This window comes from Phodopus roborovskii, unplaced genomic scaffold (genome assembly GCF_943737965.1).
Source record: "Phodopus roborovskii unplaced genomic scaffold, PHOROB, whole genome shotgun sequence".
Lineage (NCBI taxonomy): Eukaryota > Metazoa > Chordata > Mammalia > Rodentia > Cricetidae > Phodopus > Phodopus roborovskii.
Window position 1 is genome coordinate 28203620 of NW_026126407.1, and position 16186 is coordinate 28219805.

General features: G+C 49.7%; 1 protein-coding gene across 5 annotated transcripts in view; it reads left to right on the forward strand.

Annotated features, from left to right (window-relative positions):
* The window catches only part of Jade2 (jade family PHD finger 2), a 48297-nt gene that overhangs the window by 13672 nt on the left and 18439 nt on the right, over window positions 1-16186 (forward strand). For all 5 annotated transcript variants that reach the window (XM_051180738.1, XM_051180741.1, XM_051180743.1 and 2 more), the window contains exons 4-6: window positions 10531-10688; window positions 14979-15139; window positions 15776-15987. In XM_051180738.1, the coding sequence (XP_051036695.1) occupies window positions 10531-10688; window positions 14979-15139; window positions 15776-15987 (531 nt within the window). The remainder of the gene's footprint in view (window positions 1-10530; window positions 10689-14978; window positions 15140-15775; window positions 15988-16186) is intronic.

Consider the following 16186-nt stretch of genomic DNA (forward strand, 5'->3'; position numbering starts at 1 on the left):
CCACATCAGGCATAATCCATAATCATGTTATTTTTGAAAAGCCACAAGTAAATAAAGTGGCTGGGAGAACTTTGAGGGCTTTTCCAACCTGGCCCTTACACTTGCAGCTGCTCTGTGGTTGGTGTGGGGTCAAAGACCTCATCTATTCCCGGCCACAACCCCCTCTTCTTTTGTTCTCCACTAGGGACTTTTGGTGTCAGATTTTACCGGCCCCTGGATGTGTGTTTGGGGTGGTCGTCCTATATGTTCTTAGGTGGTCTTCCCTGGAGCTTTCTACTTAACAGGTGACTCCTTGCCTCCCAAGATGCCCTGCTTCAGGACCCTTCCCTTGGGAGGTGGGATTGGGAACCTATAGGAGTGATCTCCCATCTTCCTTTTAAGTTACAGTGTCTAGTGTGTGTGTAATCCATAGGTACACATGAACACATGTAGGTATCATGGCATGCATGTGGAGGACAGGGAACAACTTGAAGAAGAAGTTGACTCTTTCTGCCATTTGGGTCCCAAGGGTCAAATTCAGGCCCTTAGGCTTGGCAGCAAGCATCTTTACCTGCCAGCCTTGATACCTTCCAAACCAGGGTTGAGAGGAAGTGGGATGGAGGTGTCTCTGGGGAATTGGATGCTGATGCTCAAGGTTAAGAGCACACGGGCTCTTCTCTACCCTCCATAGCTGGCTTGGGAGGACAGAGTATACCAAATATGTGTTGGGAAGCAAAAAATAAAAGGTGTGCTCTTGGGAGGCTGTGCCTCTTCCTAGATTGAGTAACATTGTATACGTGGCCCTCCTGGTCCTGGGAGGCAGGAACTGCCAAGCTCTTTTTAGGACCTGAGGATGTTGCCTCTGAGAATCCTGGCCGCTTCCAGCTTCCCTGTGGGTCTGTGTATTGGCATGAGATAGGGAAACTCCTGAGGGAGCCATCTTGTCCCCTGCCCCACCCCCTCCAAGCTTGTGGGGGATGAGGGGCCTTCTACACTGGCTGGGATCAACCCTAGGAGGAAACAGGTGTCTGTAAGGCTGAGAAGAAAGAGCAATTTGCATGGGGGCAGAAAATTCCCCTGCCTCTTGGGTTTTCCAGCCCAGGGGCTTTGTATCTAAAAATAGACTTCAACCTCTGTAAAGGCACATTCTGGGGACTAGCTGTGCATGGCCCTGGCCCAGACCAGGAGCCCCTGCATGTGGCTTTGACGTCCACCCTGAGGACTAAAGAGTCTTCCCTGCCTTGAACTGCAGCCAAACCTTTTTCCTCCCACAGCAGGCTGGAGAGCAGCCTGAGAGGTTTTCCTCATCCTCTGAGTGAGAGGCTTGAGCCATGGCTGGTATAAATTCTGAGTTACGGTGGGACAGAGGAGAAAGCACCGATGGACTTGGCGGCAAGAGTGTGAACTGGCTTAGAAGTCAAAGGCTCCAGTCACCCTAACAAAAGAGGTTCTTGGGAGCCCCGTCTGCCCAGTGCCTTGTGGGATAACTGTCAGGTGGTCACATTCTGTGCTCCTATTGTGGCACAGAAACCACGCTCTGGTAGCTGTAGAACTAAGGAAGCTGTTTTCCATCCCTGTTTAATTCCTGTTTGTCCAGTAGTGGAGTAGAGAACTTGAGGAACCACAGTGCTTAGCATTGAACTAGTAGTGGAAATGTGGTGTACTGTAGAATAGCTGAGGGGTAGGTTTAGAAAAAACAAAAAAACCCTCACTTGCCTACCTGTGGGGTGTTCTTCACACCAACATGGTTCAGGTCCACAGAGCACTGACCAAGAGTCAGGACCCTGGACAGGGCTGGAGCGAGCTTTTCCCTGTGGCTTTTTACCCAGTCCTCTCCCTGAGCTGAAGGGAAAAAGGGGTTCCAGGCTGAGTTGGAGTCTGCCTTTAGGCCATGGAAAGGAAGGCAGGGACCTTAAATTCAGAGAGAGAGAGAACCCCAGTCTGAGGAACTGGCACGGTGAATTCCGCTGGAGTCTTGGCATTCTGGCTTCTGCTCTCTGGCCCGGTAGCATTGGCATTTCCTCCATGAACTGTGACTTCATAGAATCCGATGTCCGTTGCAGCCAGAGATCATCTTTGATAATCCAACACCAGTGATCTACCCCTAGGTAGAGGCCAGTACTTAAATAGGTAAGAGCCTTCCTGCTGGGGAACAGGCTCAGAGCTTGGCCTTAATTTTCCCCAAGATAACAGGTCCAGGCTCCTTGCTCCTGGCTAGCTTGTTAAGTGGCAGACAGTATCTAATCGAGAGCCAGTAAAGGGGCCTTCCTACACATCCCCCTGGCTAGTGTCATGTTGTCCCCTTTCCCCCCACCCTCCCTTGGGAGTGGGCAGGGGACTACCTGGGTGCTAGGGATGGCTCTGGGAGAGACCTAGAGGCTGCCCTGTGGTTGGTGTCTTCCTCATGCCTAGGGATGAAGGGCAGGCCAGGCAGCATGGATTTCTCGGGGAGAAGTGAAGCCAGTGAGTCCACTGCCCTGGAATGAGATCAGCCAGCACAGAGGGTGCCTGGGAAGCCTGGCTAGATGCGGATGCTTTAGGGGATGCATCACTGGGGGAAGTACAGCCCACTTTGCCTCTGAGGAGCTTTGGAGCCCTTTGCAAGTGACTCCTCTCTGAGCCTGCCTGGACCCTTTCCTGGGGATATGGCTGACTTTTCCCCAATACCCATGGAACTTGGGAGATGCTCTTAGTTACTCTTCTACTGCTGTGAAGACACACTGTGACCTAGGCAGTTTACAAAAGTAAGTGTTTAATTGGGGGCTTACTTACAGTTTCAGGTTAGTCCATGATCATGGCAGGAAGCCCGGTGGCAGGCAGGCAGGTACCTGAGAGCTCTTGTTTGATCTACAAGCATATGGCAGAGATATTGGGCCTCGTGTGGGCTTTTGAATCCACCAAGCCCATCCCTAGTGCCACATCTCCAGCAAGGCCACACCTCCTAATCCTTCCTAGACAGTCCACCAACTAGGGACCAAGCATTCAAACACATGAGCCTATGGGAGCCATTTATCCAAACTCACAAAGAGGAGGGTTCCGGAAGAGAGTGGGATGGATGAGTGTCAGGAGAGATGGCTACTTTGACTGGTCCCAGAACAGGGAAGGTAGGAGTTGGGATCCTACGGTCTGCTCCTCTGTAGGTTCTTCCGAGGAGTGAATGCCCCCAGAGAAGGGAATGGGCCCTTTGCACATTCTACAGTGGCCTTTTCCTGATATCCCACTCCATGTCCATACTGGGTCTAGCTAAGAAAGAGAAACCCCCCTCTGCAAACATCAATAGGATGTTCCCAGATGCGTCCTAAAAAGCTAGGTGAGGACACCCCCTGTCCTGGCATTGCAGCCCCTCAAAACAACATAAAAGATCAGATCTATACTGAAAGAAAGATGATGTGGTGTTTGTTGGGTCAAAACCGGAAAATAATCCTGGAGTGCAGAGATGACGATCAGATGTTGGAATAAGAATGTATCAAATCAGTGGTCAGGGCTGGGGATGCAGTTCGGTTGTTAGAGCCCATCTGTCTGGCATGCATGAGGTCCTGAGTTGGATCCCCAGCACCTCATACATCTTACAATGGCAGGAAGTTTAGAAGTTAAAGCTTACCAGGCCACCAAACTTGCTCAGCAGGTAAAAGTGGCTGCCAAGTAAACCTGACTGCCGGAGTCACAGCAGAAGGAGAGAATGTTGTTCTCCAGCCTACCCACAAGTGCCCCAGCACACTTCTACCCCTTCCACACACAGCATATACACAAATAAACCAGAAATTCAAAGTCATCCTTAACCATACCCAAGTCTAGTCTGGGCTGCATGAGACCCTGTCTAAAAACAAGCAGACCGAGGATGGGCTGGTGGGAGTATAGCTATTATGCAGTGTGTCCTAAGCCCTCGGTTTAATCCCCAGGTCTGAATGTACTGAACATGGTGGTGTATTCAGGAGGTGGAGGCAGGAGGATCAGATACTCAAGGTCGTCCTCCACTGTAAATTGAATTAGAGGCCAGCGTGGTTCTGGTCTGGAGACCCTGACTCAAACACAGACAAAACCAAAAAAACCCATTGTGGTGTCATGTGTCATCATATGCAGAGTACCAGAGTGCCCACACGCAACAGGAGAGCCCCCAAAGAACTCCCCTGCTTGTCCCTATTAGATCCAGATTTCCAGCCAGTTGGGTGGGGGTGGGGTGCAGATGTTCTTCCTCCAGTTCAGGCACTTGCTCTCTGAGACTTCACTTGGGTGGTGGATAGATAGGGCCAGATCCACTTCTAGTGGAGACAGAAATGGAGCTCTTCCCGCCAGCTGGAAAAGCCTCCTGGCCTCTGGGATTTGTCTTGCAAAGGAAATGTGTGTCATAAATTCTCTTTAAGAGCAGGAAGTGCTGTTATCCTCATGAACATAAGAGAGAGATGTCGAGTGGTTTTTCAGTGTTTTTGAGCACCTGACTGGCTTGGCTCCGTGCTAGCTTGAGGCTGGAGCTGGGTGGAGGTGACTATTGCCTGAACCCCTGTCTGGGATTACATACCTAATAAGCAATGTAAATTTGCTCTTGGCTGAGAAACTGTATCAGGTTCCAGCCCAGAAAAGATTACTTAAAAGATGAAATAAATGTCTGGCTGGCTCGGGTGTGTAAGCACTAAAGTGGCTCAAGACAGACCTGAAACAAGTGGTTTCTGTGAAATAGGGGAGCAGGCATGAGGCCGGCAGTGTAGGGAAGGTGTTTGGCACTTGAACTATGCCTTAGCACTACAAAATGTTATTTCTGATAAGATAGGACACCCAGGAGACAACTGTGGTTAAAATGAGGTTCCTGGGGTTGGGGAGACGGCCCAGCAAATAGGAGCACTGGCCTGAGAACCTGAGTTTGGTTCTTAGCACTCAATAGGTGGCTCACAGCCCCCTGGAACTCCAGTTCCAGGGCATCTAACACTCTTTTCTGCCCTCCATAGGCCCCTGCTCACAAAGGGCATACACTGAGACTCACACACACACACAATAATAAAGTGAGTTCCAGAGGATGCAGTATAACTCAGTTGGTAGAATGTTTAACCTAGCATGCATGGATCCCTGGGTTCGATTCCTAATATCTCATAAACATGTGTTGCATACCTGTAATCTCAGGACCCAAGGGGCAGAGGCAAGAGGACAGACAGTTCATGATCAACCTCAGCTGCATAGAACATTTGAGGCCAGCCTGGGCTACCTAAGGCTCTACCTTAAAAATAAATAAATAAATAAAATGAGGTTCAGGACAGATGCTCAAAGCATCCTTGGGCAGGAATGATAGGGAGAAGTAGGTCCTGGCCAAAACTGTGTACACTGGCTTTGGGACAGTGCTCAGAAGCCATTTCTGGGTTCTCCCCTACACACATATACACGATCTGTGCCTGACAGGAACTTTCCAGAGTTATTCATACTTCAGGGAAATCTTGGGGGGTTTGTTGGTGTGTTGTTTTGCTTTTTATTTATTTACCCACCCATTTCACAAGCATTTCCTCAGGAGTCACTAAATATTGGAGGATGGTGCTACAGGATAGAACTGAACATAGGATACATGCAGTACCTGTCTTATGTGGCTTATTACATGAGATTGGTGTGTGTGTGTGTGTTTATTGAAATGGTCTCATGTAGCCCAGGATGGCTTCAGATTCACTATATGGCTAAGGACAGTCTTGAACTTACCATGCTTGAGCCTCTACCTCTCAAATGCTGGAGGTACAGGCACGTGCTACTACACCCAGTTTATGTAGTACTGGGGATCAAACCCAGGGCTTCCTGTCTTTTAATCAAGTGCTCCATCCACAGAGCTATACCCCCGGTCCCTTTGTAATTATGTTACCTGCTGAGTCTTTCTGGAATAGCCAGACTTCCTCAGTCATCCAGCCCTAAAGAAAAGGAAACAGACCTGAGTTTCCAGGTTCAAGCGTTTCAAGCCACAGATCACACATTGTGCTATAAAATTTCTCTGTGCCTCCTGACCTAGTGTCAGTGTACTTTGAAAGTTGCCTGTTGTCATTATTGGGTTTTGGAGGTCACTCCAACTGCATAGATACTCCCTTGGAACATGTTTTCAACTTTTCCTGAGCAGCAGATACAGAAAATAAATAGCCTATGGTCTCATGAAAAGGAACTGTGGGGCAGGATCTTGTCGCGAGCTCCAGGCTGACATCCTCATATGTGGGCAGAGTGAGGTCTTTGGTTCCTTTAGGGTGGCCTTTGAACCCCTGGCCCTTGGGTTGATTATAGAGTCTGAAGCCGAAGCCTCCTTTGTATGGTTAGAGAAAGCTACAGTCCTGGCAGCTCAGCAGAACTTGGTTGCTAGGCAGCAGACCTTTAAAGACAACCAAAAGAGAAGAGTAGTAAACATTCATAGTCTAAGCAAATTGCTTGTTTTCCAGCCCCTCAACTTTCTTGCCACAGCAAGACTTCTGTTCATCGGTATCTGTTTTATTCTATATTTAGTTTTCATAAATTATTCAAAGGAGTTTTAGGAAAATCATTAAGCTTTTTTCCAAGCTTAACCTCTGGTAGTTCAAACAAAAAGATATGCAGGTTAGGAAACAGGCCACTGAGTACCCTGCAACTGAGACCGAAGTGTTGAGCCGTTCAGACATCTGGAGTCAGCACCTAGCATGTGCCAGGCCCTGTGTGCATCACTGAGCTCATGTATCAGGGAAGATGTATCAGGAAACCAGGCGATTCCAATAACCGGGACTTTGGCAGTGTAGACAAAGCCCAAGACCCAGGCAGAGCTTCCTAGGATCTCTGAGGGCCAGGTTGGGGGTGGAAGGGATATGAAGCATGTTGGTCCTACTTTGACGTGGGAGATGTGCAGAAGGTAAAAAAAAAAAAAAAAGTGCTTGGTTGACTGACTACAAGGACAATTGTGCAGCCACAGGACCTGGGAAACTTCTTTAGTCACCACACCTGTTGCTGACAAAATAAAGGAGAACGAATTCAGTTGTGGTCATAGGAGCTTGAAGTGGGTGGTCACCTTACATTTATAGTAAGAAGCAGAGACAGATGGATGCTAGTGCTTAGCTCATGTTCAACTTTTTTTTCCTCCCATTTTGCCATTAGTTTGCCTGTTTAGCCCTGGCTGTCCTGGAGCTCACTCTGTAAACCAGGCTGGCCTCAAACTCAGATCTACCTGCCTCTGCTGGGATTAAAGAGTGTCTTACCATGCCTGACTCACTTTCAACCCTTTTATTCAGTTTGGGACCCCAGCCTGTAGAATATTGGCACCTAGAATTAGCATGGGTTCTGTCACTTCAATTAACCTAATGGAGATCATCCCTCAGAAGCATCACAGGTGTGTTCTAGGTGACTGTATTCACACGAAGACCCTCTTGTGGGAAGCCACTGCAGGATTTGGTGCTTCTAAAGGCCTCCATTAGATTTGCATATTCTTCTTTGGGAATCCACCTGATTTGTCTTCGGGCTAATGCAGAAGTACTACTGAGCAGTCCCCTGTATCCCAAGGGTGTGGGGAGATGGTGGTGGAGGTGTGGTGGTACCACCCACCTCTTGGACTTAGTGTAGGACTAATAGTGAGTATAAGAACAGCTCTCTCTGAATGTGCTGGCACATCCATAAATCAAGAATTGGGGGGGGCTGGCTAAAGCAGGAAGCTGAAACCAATTTTCAGTTATGGATTCTGCCTCAAAAACCAAAAGCTGTCCAAGGGTCTCACGCAGCCCCATTGTGTAGCTTGAACTCTGTGTATGTGTGTGCACGTGTACACCAGGCCCATCTGAGCCCCCTCCATGCATGTGGTTCTGGGTATTGAAGGCAGGTCATCAGGCCTATGGTGTAGAAAAGTGCTTTTATTTACTGAGCCTCCTTTCTTGCCCAGCCTCGAACTTCTGTTCTTCCTGCCTCCCTCTCCTGAGTGCTTAGATTACAGGTGTGCACAATGACTGCTCGGTTTTAGTGGTGCTGGAAATTGAACCCAAGCCTGTGGGTATGCTAGGTGCCTGTTCCACCTGCTGAGCTAAGTCCCCTGCTGAAAATTACTTTTTAAAACACAACTCTTAAAAACTACGAATGTGAGGTAACTGGTACAAGCAGTGGTTTTGGAGTTTCCCTGAATCCTGCCTAAAAGGGCCACTAATGTACTATCACCTGTTCCTAGTGACAGGGACAAAACTTAGAACTGTCTTAGAACCTGGCCCTCAGTGCTAAAGTCGGGGCTGCCTCTCTGCCGGTGGTATGACCTGGCACCCTGGTCACTCCAGATTCAGCACGGGCTCCTCGGTGGCCCTGAGGAATGGGGGAGGGGCCTGCTTAGCTCTCAGCCCTCATGTAGGTCCATGTGGTTGAGGGTCTCTGCCTCTGAGGTCTCCGGTTTGCATCTCACTCTTACTTGTAAGTGCTCACAGCACTTATGAAGTCCTTGTGTTTGGCACCAAGCACTGGAAACACCTCACAACAGGACAGCGTGTGGCAGGAGAAAGGACAAGAAATATTACACACGCAAAGCAGACAGTGTCTGTGTGTGTAGGTAATTAGAATGTGACTGGGGGTGGGTGGAAGAGTATCCTGCAGGCCCAGAGTTGATGGTGAGTAAAGGTCCCTAAAGGCTAGGATGAGGAAACTGCAGGATGATTTTATTTAAGACAACTCCTAGCCAGTGCTGGCCTTGAACCTTGTAGGGGGGGGGGTGGCCTTGAACTTACTCTCCGGCCTCCATCCCCACCGACCCTGCAGCGCTGAAATTGTATGTTCCAGCACACCCAGTGCTGGGGATCGAGCCCAGGGCTTCCTTCATGTTAGGCAAGCAACTTAGCTACATCCCCAGCGCTTTGATGCTGAGGTATTCTGCCTGGCCTGGAACTCACTCTGTAAAACTTCTGCCTCTGCCTCCTAAGCACTGGGACCTCAGCCATGTCCCAGCAGGATATTTCCAACCACATTGCCTCTTTAGAGGTTGGTTTTTGGATGTGGCAGTTCAAAGGGTCCCTGGGTCTGGGATGTCCCACCACTGAGAAGTTTAAGGGAGTTCTAGATCAGCCCAGATCTTGGTTGTACTAGATCCTGTGTTGAAGCCCCTAGGGAAAAAACCCAGTCACAGCACTACTGTGCTACGGAGTCTCCAGAAGCCCCATGGGGCCTTTCGAAAGTGCCTGGGTTTGCTCTCTTGTCTTAGCTCTGTTGCTGCTTGCTAATAAGATATGTAAATTATCAGGACTGTGAAATCCTAGACCCATTCCATCTTCTGTTTAATTAGCATTTAATCTAATCTGGTTTTAATTTTTTCACACTGGCACCCTAATTAAATGTTAGGGTGTTAGTATTAACAGTTAAATTATATTGGCAAATAGAGTCTTCAAGAAACTTGACCTTTTTTCAAGTCAGAGCCCTTTCCAGCTAGATGCAGATATTAATTAGATTCTTCGAGATGTTGATTCTAGGTCCGTCCATGAACCCATTCAGCTGTTTTCCTGTGGCTGTGGTCCTCGATTCACGAGGTGCACACAGCCAGTGAGCTGGCCCCAGCAGCTGGGTTATGGCTGAATGGGTTTGTCAAGAGCCTCCAGAGGGCTGTGCACTGACAGCCCTGGACTCAGTCAGTGGGTGTTGACTTTGCAAAAGGGCCTTGGTGGACTGTGGTGGGAGGCGGGGCTTGGGCCCTTGAAGTCTCCTTGAAGTGGTTTCTCCCCTCTCATCGATAGGAGCTTATGATTCTCAAGTGATGACTGCTGGGAAAGTTGGGACTTGAGTAAGTCACAAGGTGTCTAAAGGTAGCATTGTATTCAATAACAACACTTTGGGGGTTTGCAGAGGCGGGAAAGATGTTATTCTGAGGTAGAAGTCAGAAGGCCACAGGCAGGACAATGCAAAGAACAGGTTTCCTAGTGAGGGAGCAGAGGGCTGGCAGAAGAAACCCCAAAGCATGGCTTCGTGGTGATTCAGGACAGACAAGGGTGACAGAAGACAAAGGTCTTCCTCCCCCACCACATGCCAGTGAAGGCTGGCACTAGAGCCCCTCTGGTGGCATGTAGAGTGTCTTTGAGGGAACTTGGAACTCTTTGTAGAAGGCCCACGTCTTCCTTCCTGGGACCGGTGCCTCGTATCATACATACACTTGTGCCTCTGGGTGCAAATCTGTAGCACAGTTTTAACCCTCCAGAGGAAAGTCCCAGAACATTCACAGAGCAGTAGTGTTGTGTTCGAAGGTGACCTTTCTACTCTTGGAGTATGTGTGTGTGTGTGTGTGTGTGTGCCAGGAGGCCAGGTTAAGCTCATCGGGACTTGGGATGAAGGGGGCAGCTGCATTTTGGTGAGGGACCTATCAGTCTGCTTTCTTTCTCTATTCTCTGTTTCTCTCTTGCTCTATTCTGTAAGATAAAGGACAGTTTGCAGGAATATTTCCTTTTACATGTGGGTCCCAGATATTGAACTCAGGTCATCAAGCTCGGTGGCTTGGCAGCACAGTCCATTTTCTGCCTGGCCATTTCACTGGCCCTGCTTTGTGCTGCTCTGCTTGCCTGACCCCTGACCTATGAAGCCGCCTCTCTCAGGTAACATGAAGACTTTTCACCCTCTCACCTCTGCTAGGTTTTCCGGACAGACTTGATCACAGCTATGAAGATCCCAGATTCATACCAGCTCAGCCCGGATGACTACTATATTCTGGCGGACCCTTGGCGACAAGAATGGGAGAAAGGTGTGCAGGTACCTGCTGGAGCAGAGGCCATTCCAGAGCCTGTGGTGAGGTGAGCCAGGTGGCCAGGCTAGGACCATTGGGGCAGGGCATTAAGGGGGGGCTGGTTTGGTAAGAGGCTTACCAGTTCCAGGATTCCTTCCTAGCCTGTCTCTTTTAGTGGTTAATTCTCTTGCCATACAGCAACAACAAAAAACACATCGGTCCAAAAATCCTGGTAGGGTTACCTTTGAATCTTTGGGTTTGAACTCAGCTCTGAAGCCAGATTACCTTGGTCCAAATTGCCTCTTACCTTCAATAGGACCTTGAACCAGCGATGTAATCTTTCTGGGCCTCGTTTTTCTTGTTTCTGAAATAAGGGTGATAATTGTTTCCCTTGTGGTTGGAGGTGTAGTAAATGATGCATCTCCGAAAGACCCAGGGTGGGACCTGCATATAGCGGGTGTTACAGAACGGGCTAGGGCTAGAATGTTGCCATTCCACACAGCAGGTAGAGAGGACTAGGGAAATCTCCAGGCTTTTGCCCATCCCTTACAATGAGAATAAGCCATGTTCTGAAGTTCTCTTAAACCACCCTTCAAATAACTTAGAGGGAGGATCCTGGTGCCCATCTCTCAGTAGAGGCCTAAGAAGCACTTGTTGGTGTCACCCACTGAGGAGTTTGTCCTGTAGGACTGGGTCACCAGCTGAGGAGTCTGTCCTATAGGCTGGGTCAAAGTAGCATCCTCAGGGGCTTCATACCTGCTGGGCTTGTGGGGTATAACCACATATGGCCTTATCTTAAACTTTGGAATGTACTCAAGTGTTTCATTCTGAACCTGAGGGACGGGTGGTCTGGCTTTCCATCCCATCAGCTCACCTGAGGTGGGCAGTTTGTGTTAGTGCCCCTTCTTGGAGTTGGCAGCTAAACAGCTTTTGCTTTTGAGACCAAGTTTATTGAAGCTGGGGGCAGAGGTCACAGCTGTCCCCGCCTTTGACATTGGCAACCACATCTGTGAAGAGCCTGCTTCATGCAAGCCCTGTGGTAGGATTGCAGGCAAGGGAGACTCAGCCAACCCAGGTATTCTGAGGGACTGAATGTGGGAAGGCCTTTCTTTCCTCCAGTGGCATCAGCGTCTGGGGCCCTCTGAGAGTCTGGAAGCTTGGGCCCATCTGAAGTGCCTGGGAACACATTCATTCATTCATTCATTCATTCATTCTTACTATCCTCATTCCTCCTGGGGCCTGTAACATGGGCCAAGATCCTAGTGAGTTTTGTGCCCTGACCTTGCCACTCCAAGGTGCCCTGACCTGACTTCTCCAAGGCAGTCTGCTCCTCTGTGAAATGAGAATGATATTAGTACCAGTGACCACCTGGAGATGGGAGTCGGGATTAAGTGAGAATACTCATGCCAACTTGTCACCATATGCGCAAGGCCAGGGGGATGAAGGAGGGATAGGCTAGCCACTGAACAGAGAAGCCCTGATGGGAGTCACCCAGGAGTCGGACCTCTTGACTTGATGTCAATGTCACAATGTCAGATGCTTCTGGGAACATCTGCTGGTATAATCCTAGTATAATCCTAAACCTAGAATCCTTCATCAGATTTACTTGTTTCATTGTAAAACTTTTTTTGTTTTTTGAGACACGGTCTCATGTGTTCCAGGCTGATCTTGAACTTACTATATAAGGATATATAATACATCTACATCTTTTTTTGTTTTGTTTTAGAGAGGTTTATTTCATTTTTATTTTGTGTGTGGGGGTGTTTTGCCTGTATGTGTGCCCACAGAGGCCAGAAGAAGGTGTTGGATCCTCTTGGAATTAAGAGTTATAGATAGTGATTAGACACCATATGGGTGTTGGGAATTGAACCCTGGTCCCTTGGAAGAGCAGTCAGTGCTCTTAACCTCTGAGCCATCTCTCCAGCCCCACTCATAGCATTCTTATGGTTGTGCTAGACTGACATGAGTTAAGATACTCACAGCCTCCCTGTACTCAGGGAAGATGTAACTGAGGTGGGCAAATGTGTTTCCCAGTGTCCCTGAGATGAGCACTCCCACCTGCCTGGGGCCTCCCTACTGCTGGGCCTACTGGAAGCCTTTGTGGCATCTACCTTGGGGGACACTGAGAGCCTCCCAAGTCAAGCCTCTCTCCATCATTCAGTGATCACACTTTTAGGGTACATAGTACTGTCCCCATTTTATAGATGAGGAAGTTGGGAAATTCTGGGGAATTTCCTATGGGGCCTAGTAGGCCGCTGGGCCAGGAAACGACAGACCACAGTAACAAACCCTGGGCTGTCCCTGTGAGGCCTGGAGTGAGAACATTAGGTATAGCCTGACTGCTCGAGCCCATATGCTGTCCCAGCCAGACGCCTCTGCCCCTTCCTGGCCTTTGGGTAGTTCTGCCCGATTCATGGCCTAAAATCTGCCCCTCAGGGTTTGTGCTGTCCCTTTAGACTTGGCCCAGGGGGAAAACGCAGCCTCTGTCATCTGTTTGCTTCTCTGGAAGAGTCTCTGCTCTCCCAAGTGGTCTTGAGGAAGCTTTCCTTCCACCCCATTCCGGCCCATCCAGCCCATTGCCACCCGCTGTGTTGAGGGTGGGGCCTTGGCTTAGGGTCAGGTCAGTCCTCACCCGGTGGGAGATGTCTTTCTGGTGTGTGTCCCTCAGCCCCGGCTCCCCAGAGGGCTAGCCACGTGGCACTAGTGAAGCAAATAGGTGTGGCTAGTGTTAACACAGTAGGTAGCTGTTCAGATAGGGATGCTCCAACACTTAACTAAGCATATGCACAGAGCTCACACAAAGCTGGATTGTGACAGAAGTATAGGCTGTGCTTTTAAGAGATGTTCATTTGGAGTGACAGTTTCTTGGGACAGGCAGCAGTTGGTTGGACTGAGGGCATTGTATTGGCTTCTATGTGGAATCATTATCTACTTGGTGTGGGAGGAGGGCTCTGCCTTCATTGTCACCTAAGACTCTCATGAGGGCTTCGCATGTGGAATGGTAGTGCTGACCCTTAACCTTTGACCTTTCCTGTCCCCTTGTCCAAATGGTCGCCAAGCCTACATACAGGCTTTTCTCCCTGATTGTACCCCTGCCTCCCTGTCCCAGCATCCTGTCCCTTTGCTGACACCAGGGCATTTCCTGAAGCCAGGGGCCCTCCCTGAGGCTCAGTCCTGTCCCTATGCCATCTTGAATCCTCCCCTTCCCTGCTCAGCCCGAGCTGAGTCACAGCCCTTGGCAAACCCTGCCTCCGACCCCAGGAGGCCTCCCGGGCAAGTGTGGGGCCTCTCAGGCCTGGCAGGGCTGGCCAGATGGAGGCCAGGCTCCAGACAATAACCATGGCAACCAGTGGGGTATGGGAAGGGCTGGCATTTTGAACTGGCCTCAAAATCTGATGGGTAGCACACAGATGCATGAAGAGGACCCCACCCATCTGAGGCACAAATGCCCCTTATTTCCCATTTTAGGAGGAGGAAGGTGGTTGACATCTAGAGGTCTTAATACACACACACACACACCTACCTACCTCAATACCTAGCACTTTCCTAAGAGCTTTCTTCATGTTAATCCTAGCCATCCTCTCATCAAATGCCTAAGATAGGTATTCTGTTTGAGGAGTGGGGACCTTAGGGAACAATGTGGGGAGAGCCCTGGTCCTGCCGGGGTGGGATCTGAAGAGAGTGTTGCGAGTTTGGAAGTTTCAGGAGGCAAGATGAAACAGTAAGAAATGGTCCATAGGGAGGGTAAAGGTGTGTGGCCAGCATGCCCTGTGGCAAGAGGTCTTTAATCCAGAAAGCCCTCTCCTGGGTCATATAGTGAAACCCTGCAGGGATTAAACTCCTGAGAAAAGCAGGCAGACTCACTTCAACTCAAGACAATGACACCTCCAGGCTGTTGGTGAGGAGGGCCCAGGGATTATGAAGCCATGTAGATAGCCTTTGGTCCTAGCTTGGAGGGGTATGCCAAAGGGTCTAGAATCCAGCTGGCTCTATGTCACTTGTCCCCGAGTAGCTGGCACAGGGCATTGTCCAGGATGGCATTTGGGACAGGTCCTGCAGACCCAGGCAGGGCTGGTCCAGGTTTGGAAAAGCTCTGGCTGGGCAAGGCAGATGTTACTATGATGGACCGTTACTACATGCCGTTCCCATTAGACCTCACTCTGCCCTAAGGCTCGAATATTCCTGTAAACCTACAGCTAATGGAGTCTGTAAGGCAGACTGGCAACAAGGAAAGAAATGGAAAGAGGGGATGGGATGGATATGAGGGATGGTCCCTGTGGGGCATCGACATCTCGTGTCTTACCCAGGGCCACCAGTTCCTCCCCAGGCTGACTGAGAACCATTCTTGGTTTCACAGGATCCTCCCGCCACTGAAAGGCCCCCCTACACAGGTGTCCCCAGATAGCCCCACACTTGGTGAGGGCACCCATCCTGATTGGCCGGGAGGCAGCCGCTATGACCTGGATGAAATTGATGCCTACTGGTTGGAACTCCTCAACTCAGAGCTCAAGGAGATGGGTAGGTAACCTTTCTGTTCCAGGTGTGTGATTGCAACTGGCAGGGACCATCTTCTTCCCAGCCCCTGATAGTGTCTACACATCCAGAAAAACTGTCTGTGACGGGGACATCCCTACAGCTTTGCTGTCAGGTGTGGCTTTCATTGTCTCTGCCTCCTGAGTATCTACAGTTGTCAAGGGAAGGTAAAAATAGCAAGTAATTCGTGGGGCTCTATGACACATGCCGTGAGCATGCAGGTAGAACTGGATGTTAGTAGGCCCGCACCTCCCGGATGAAGCCTATTTGACATGTCCCAGGAAAGATGAGCCTGGCCATTATCTGCGTGTACACAGCTAATGAATGCACGCATAATGAAAGCAGTAGGTTTCTCGTGGAGCAAGCTGCACCCCAGAGACACCCTATATCGTATGCATACACTCCGGAGGGAGTGGTTGCTGGCAGGTTGTAGACAGTGAGGCAGCCGTGATGGGCAGGAACCTTTGGGATTGGGTGGTTCAGTTGTTCTTGGTGGAGCTGAGGTCCAGGTCACACTGTAGATGGATGGATGAAGCCTTCCCCATGACACTACTGATACATTTGCCCTGATTGCTACAAAGCCTGCTGAACTAATGGTGTCCTTTGCTGTCCTGCCCACAGAGAGGCCCGAGCTGGATGAGCTAACGTTAGAGCGTGTTCTAGAAGAGCTAGAGACATTGTGCCACCAGAATATGGCACAGGCCATTGAGACACAGGAGGGGCTGGGCATCGAGTATGATGAGGACGTTGTCTGTGATGTGTGCCGCTCCCCTGAAGGCGAGGATGGCAACGAGATGGTCTTCTGTGACAAGTGCAATGTCTGTGTGCACCAGGTGAGTGGACCCTATCACTCTCTTCCATACCATGTGAGCCTTGATGAGGCTGGTTGAGTTGGTTCTAGGAGCATGTGCACTGTGGACCAAGATCCCTAAGAAGGACTAGAGGCAGAGAAGTTGGTAACATAAATGTCTTGCAGTACCTGGAACATCCAGGGTCTCCTTGGCTTAGTCCTGCTAGTGTCCTTTGGGTAGT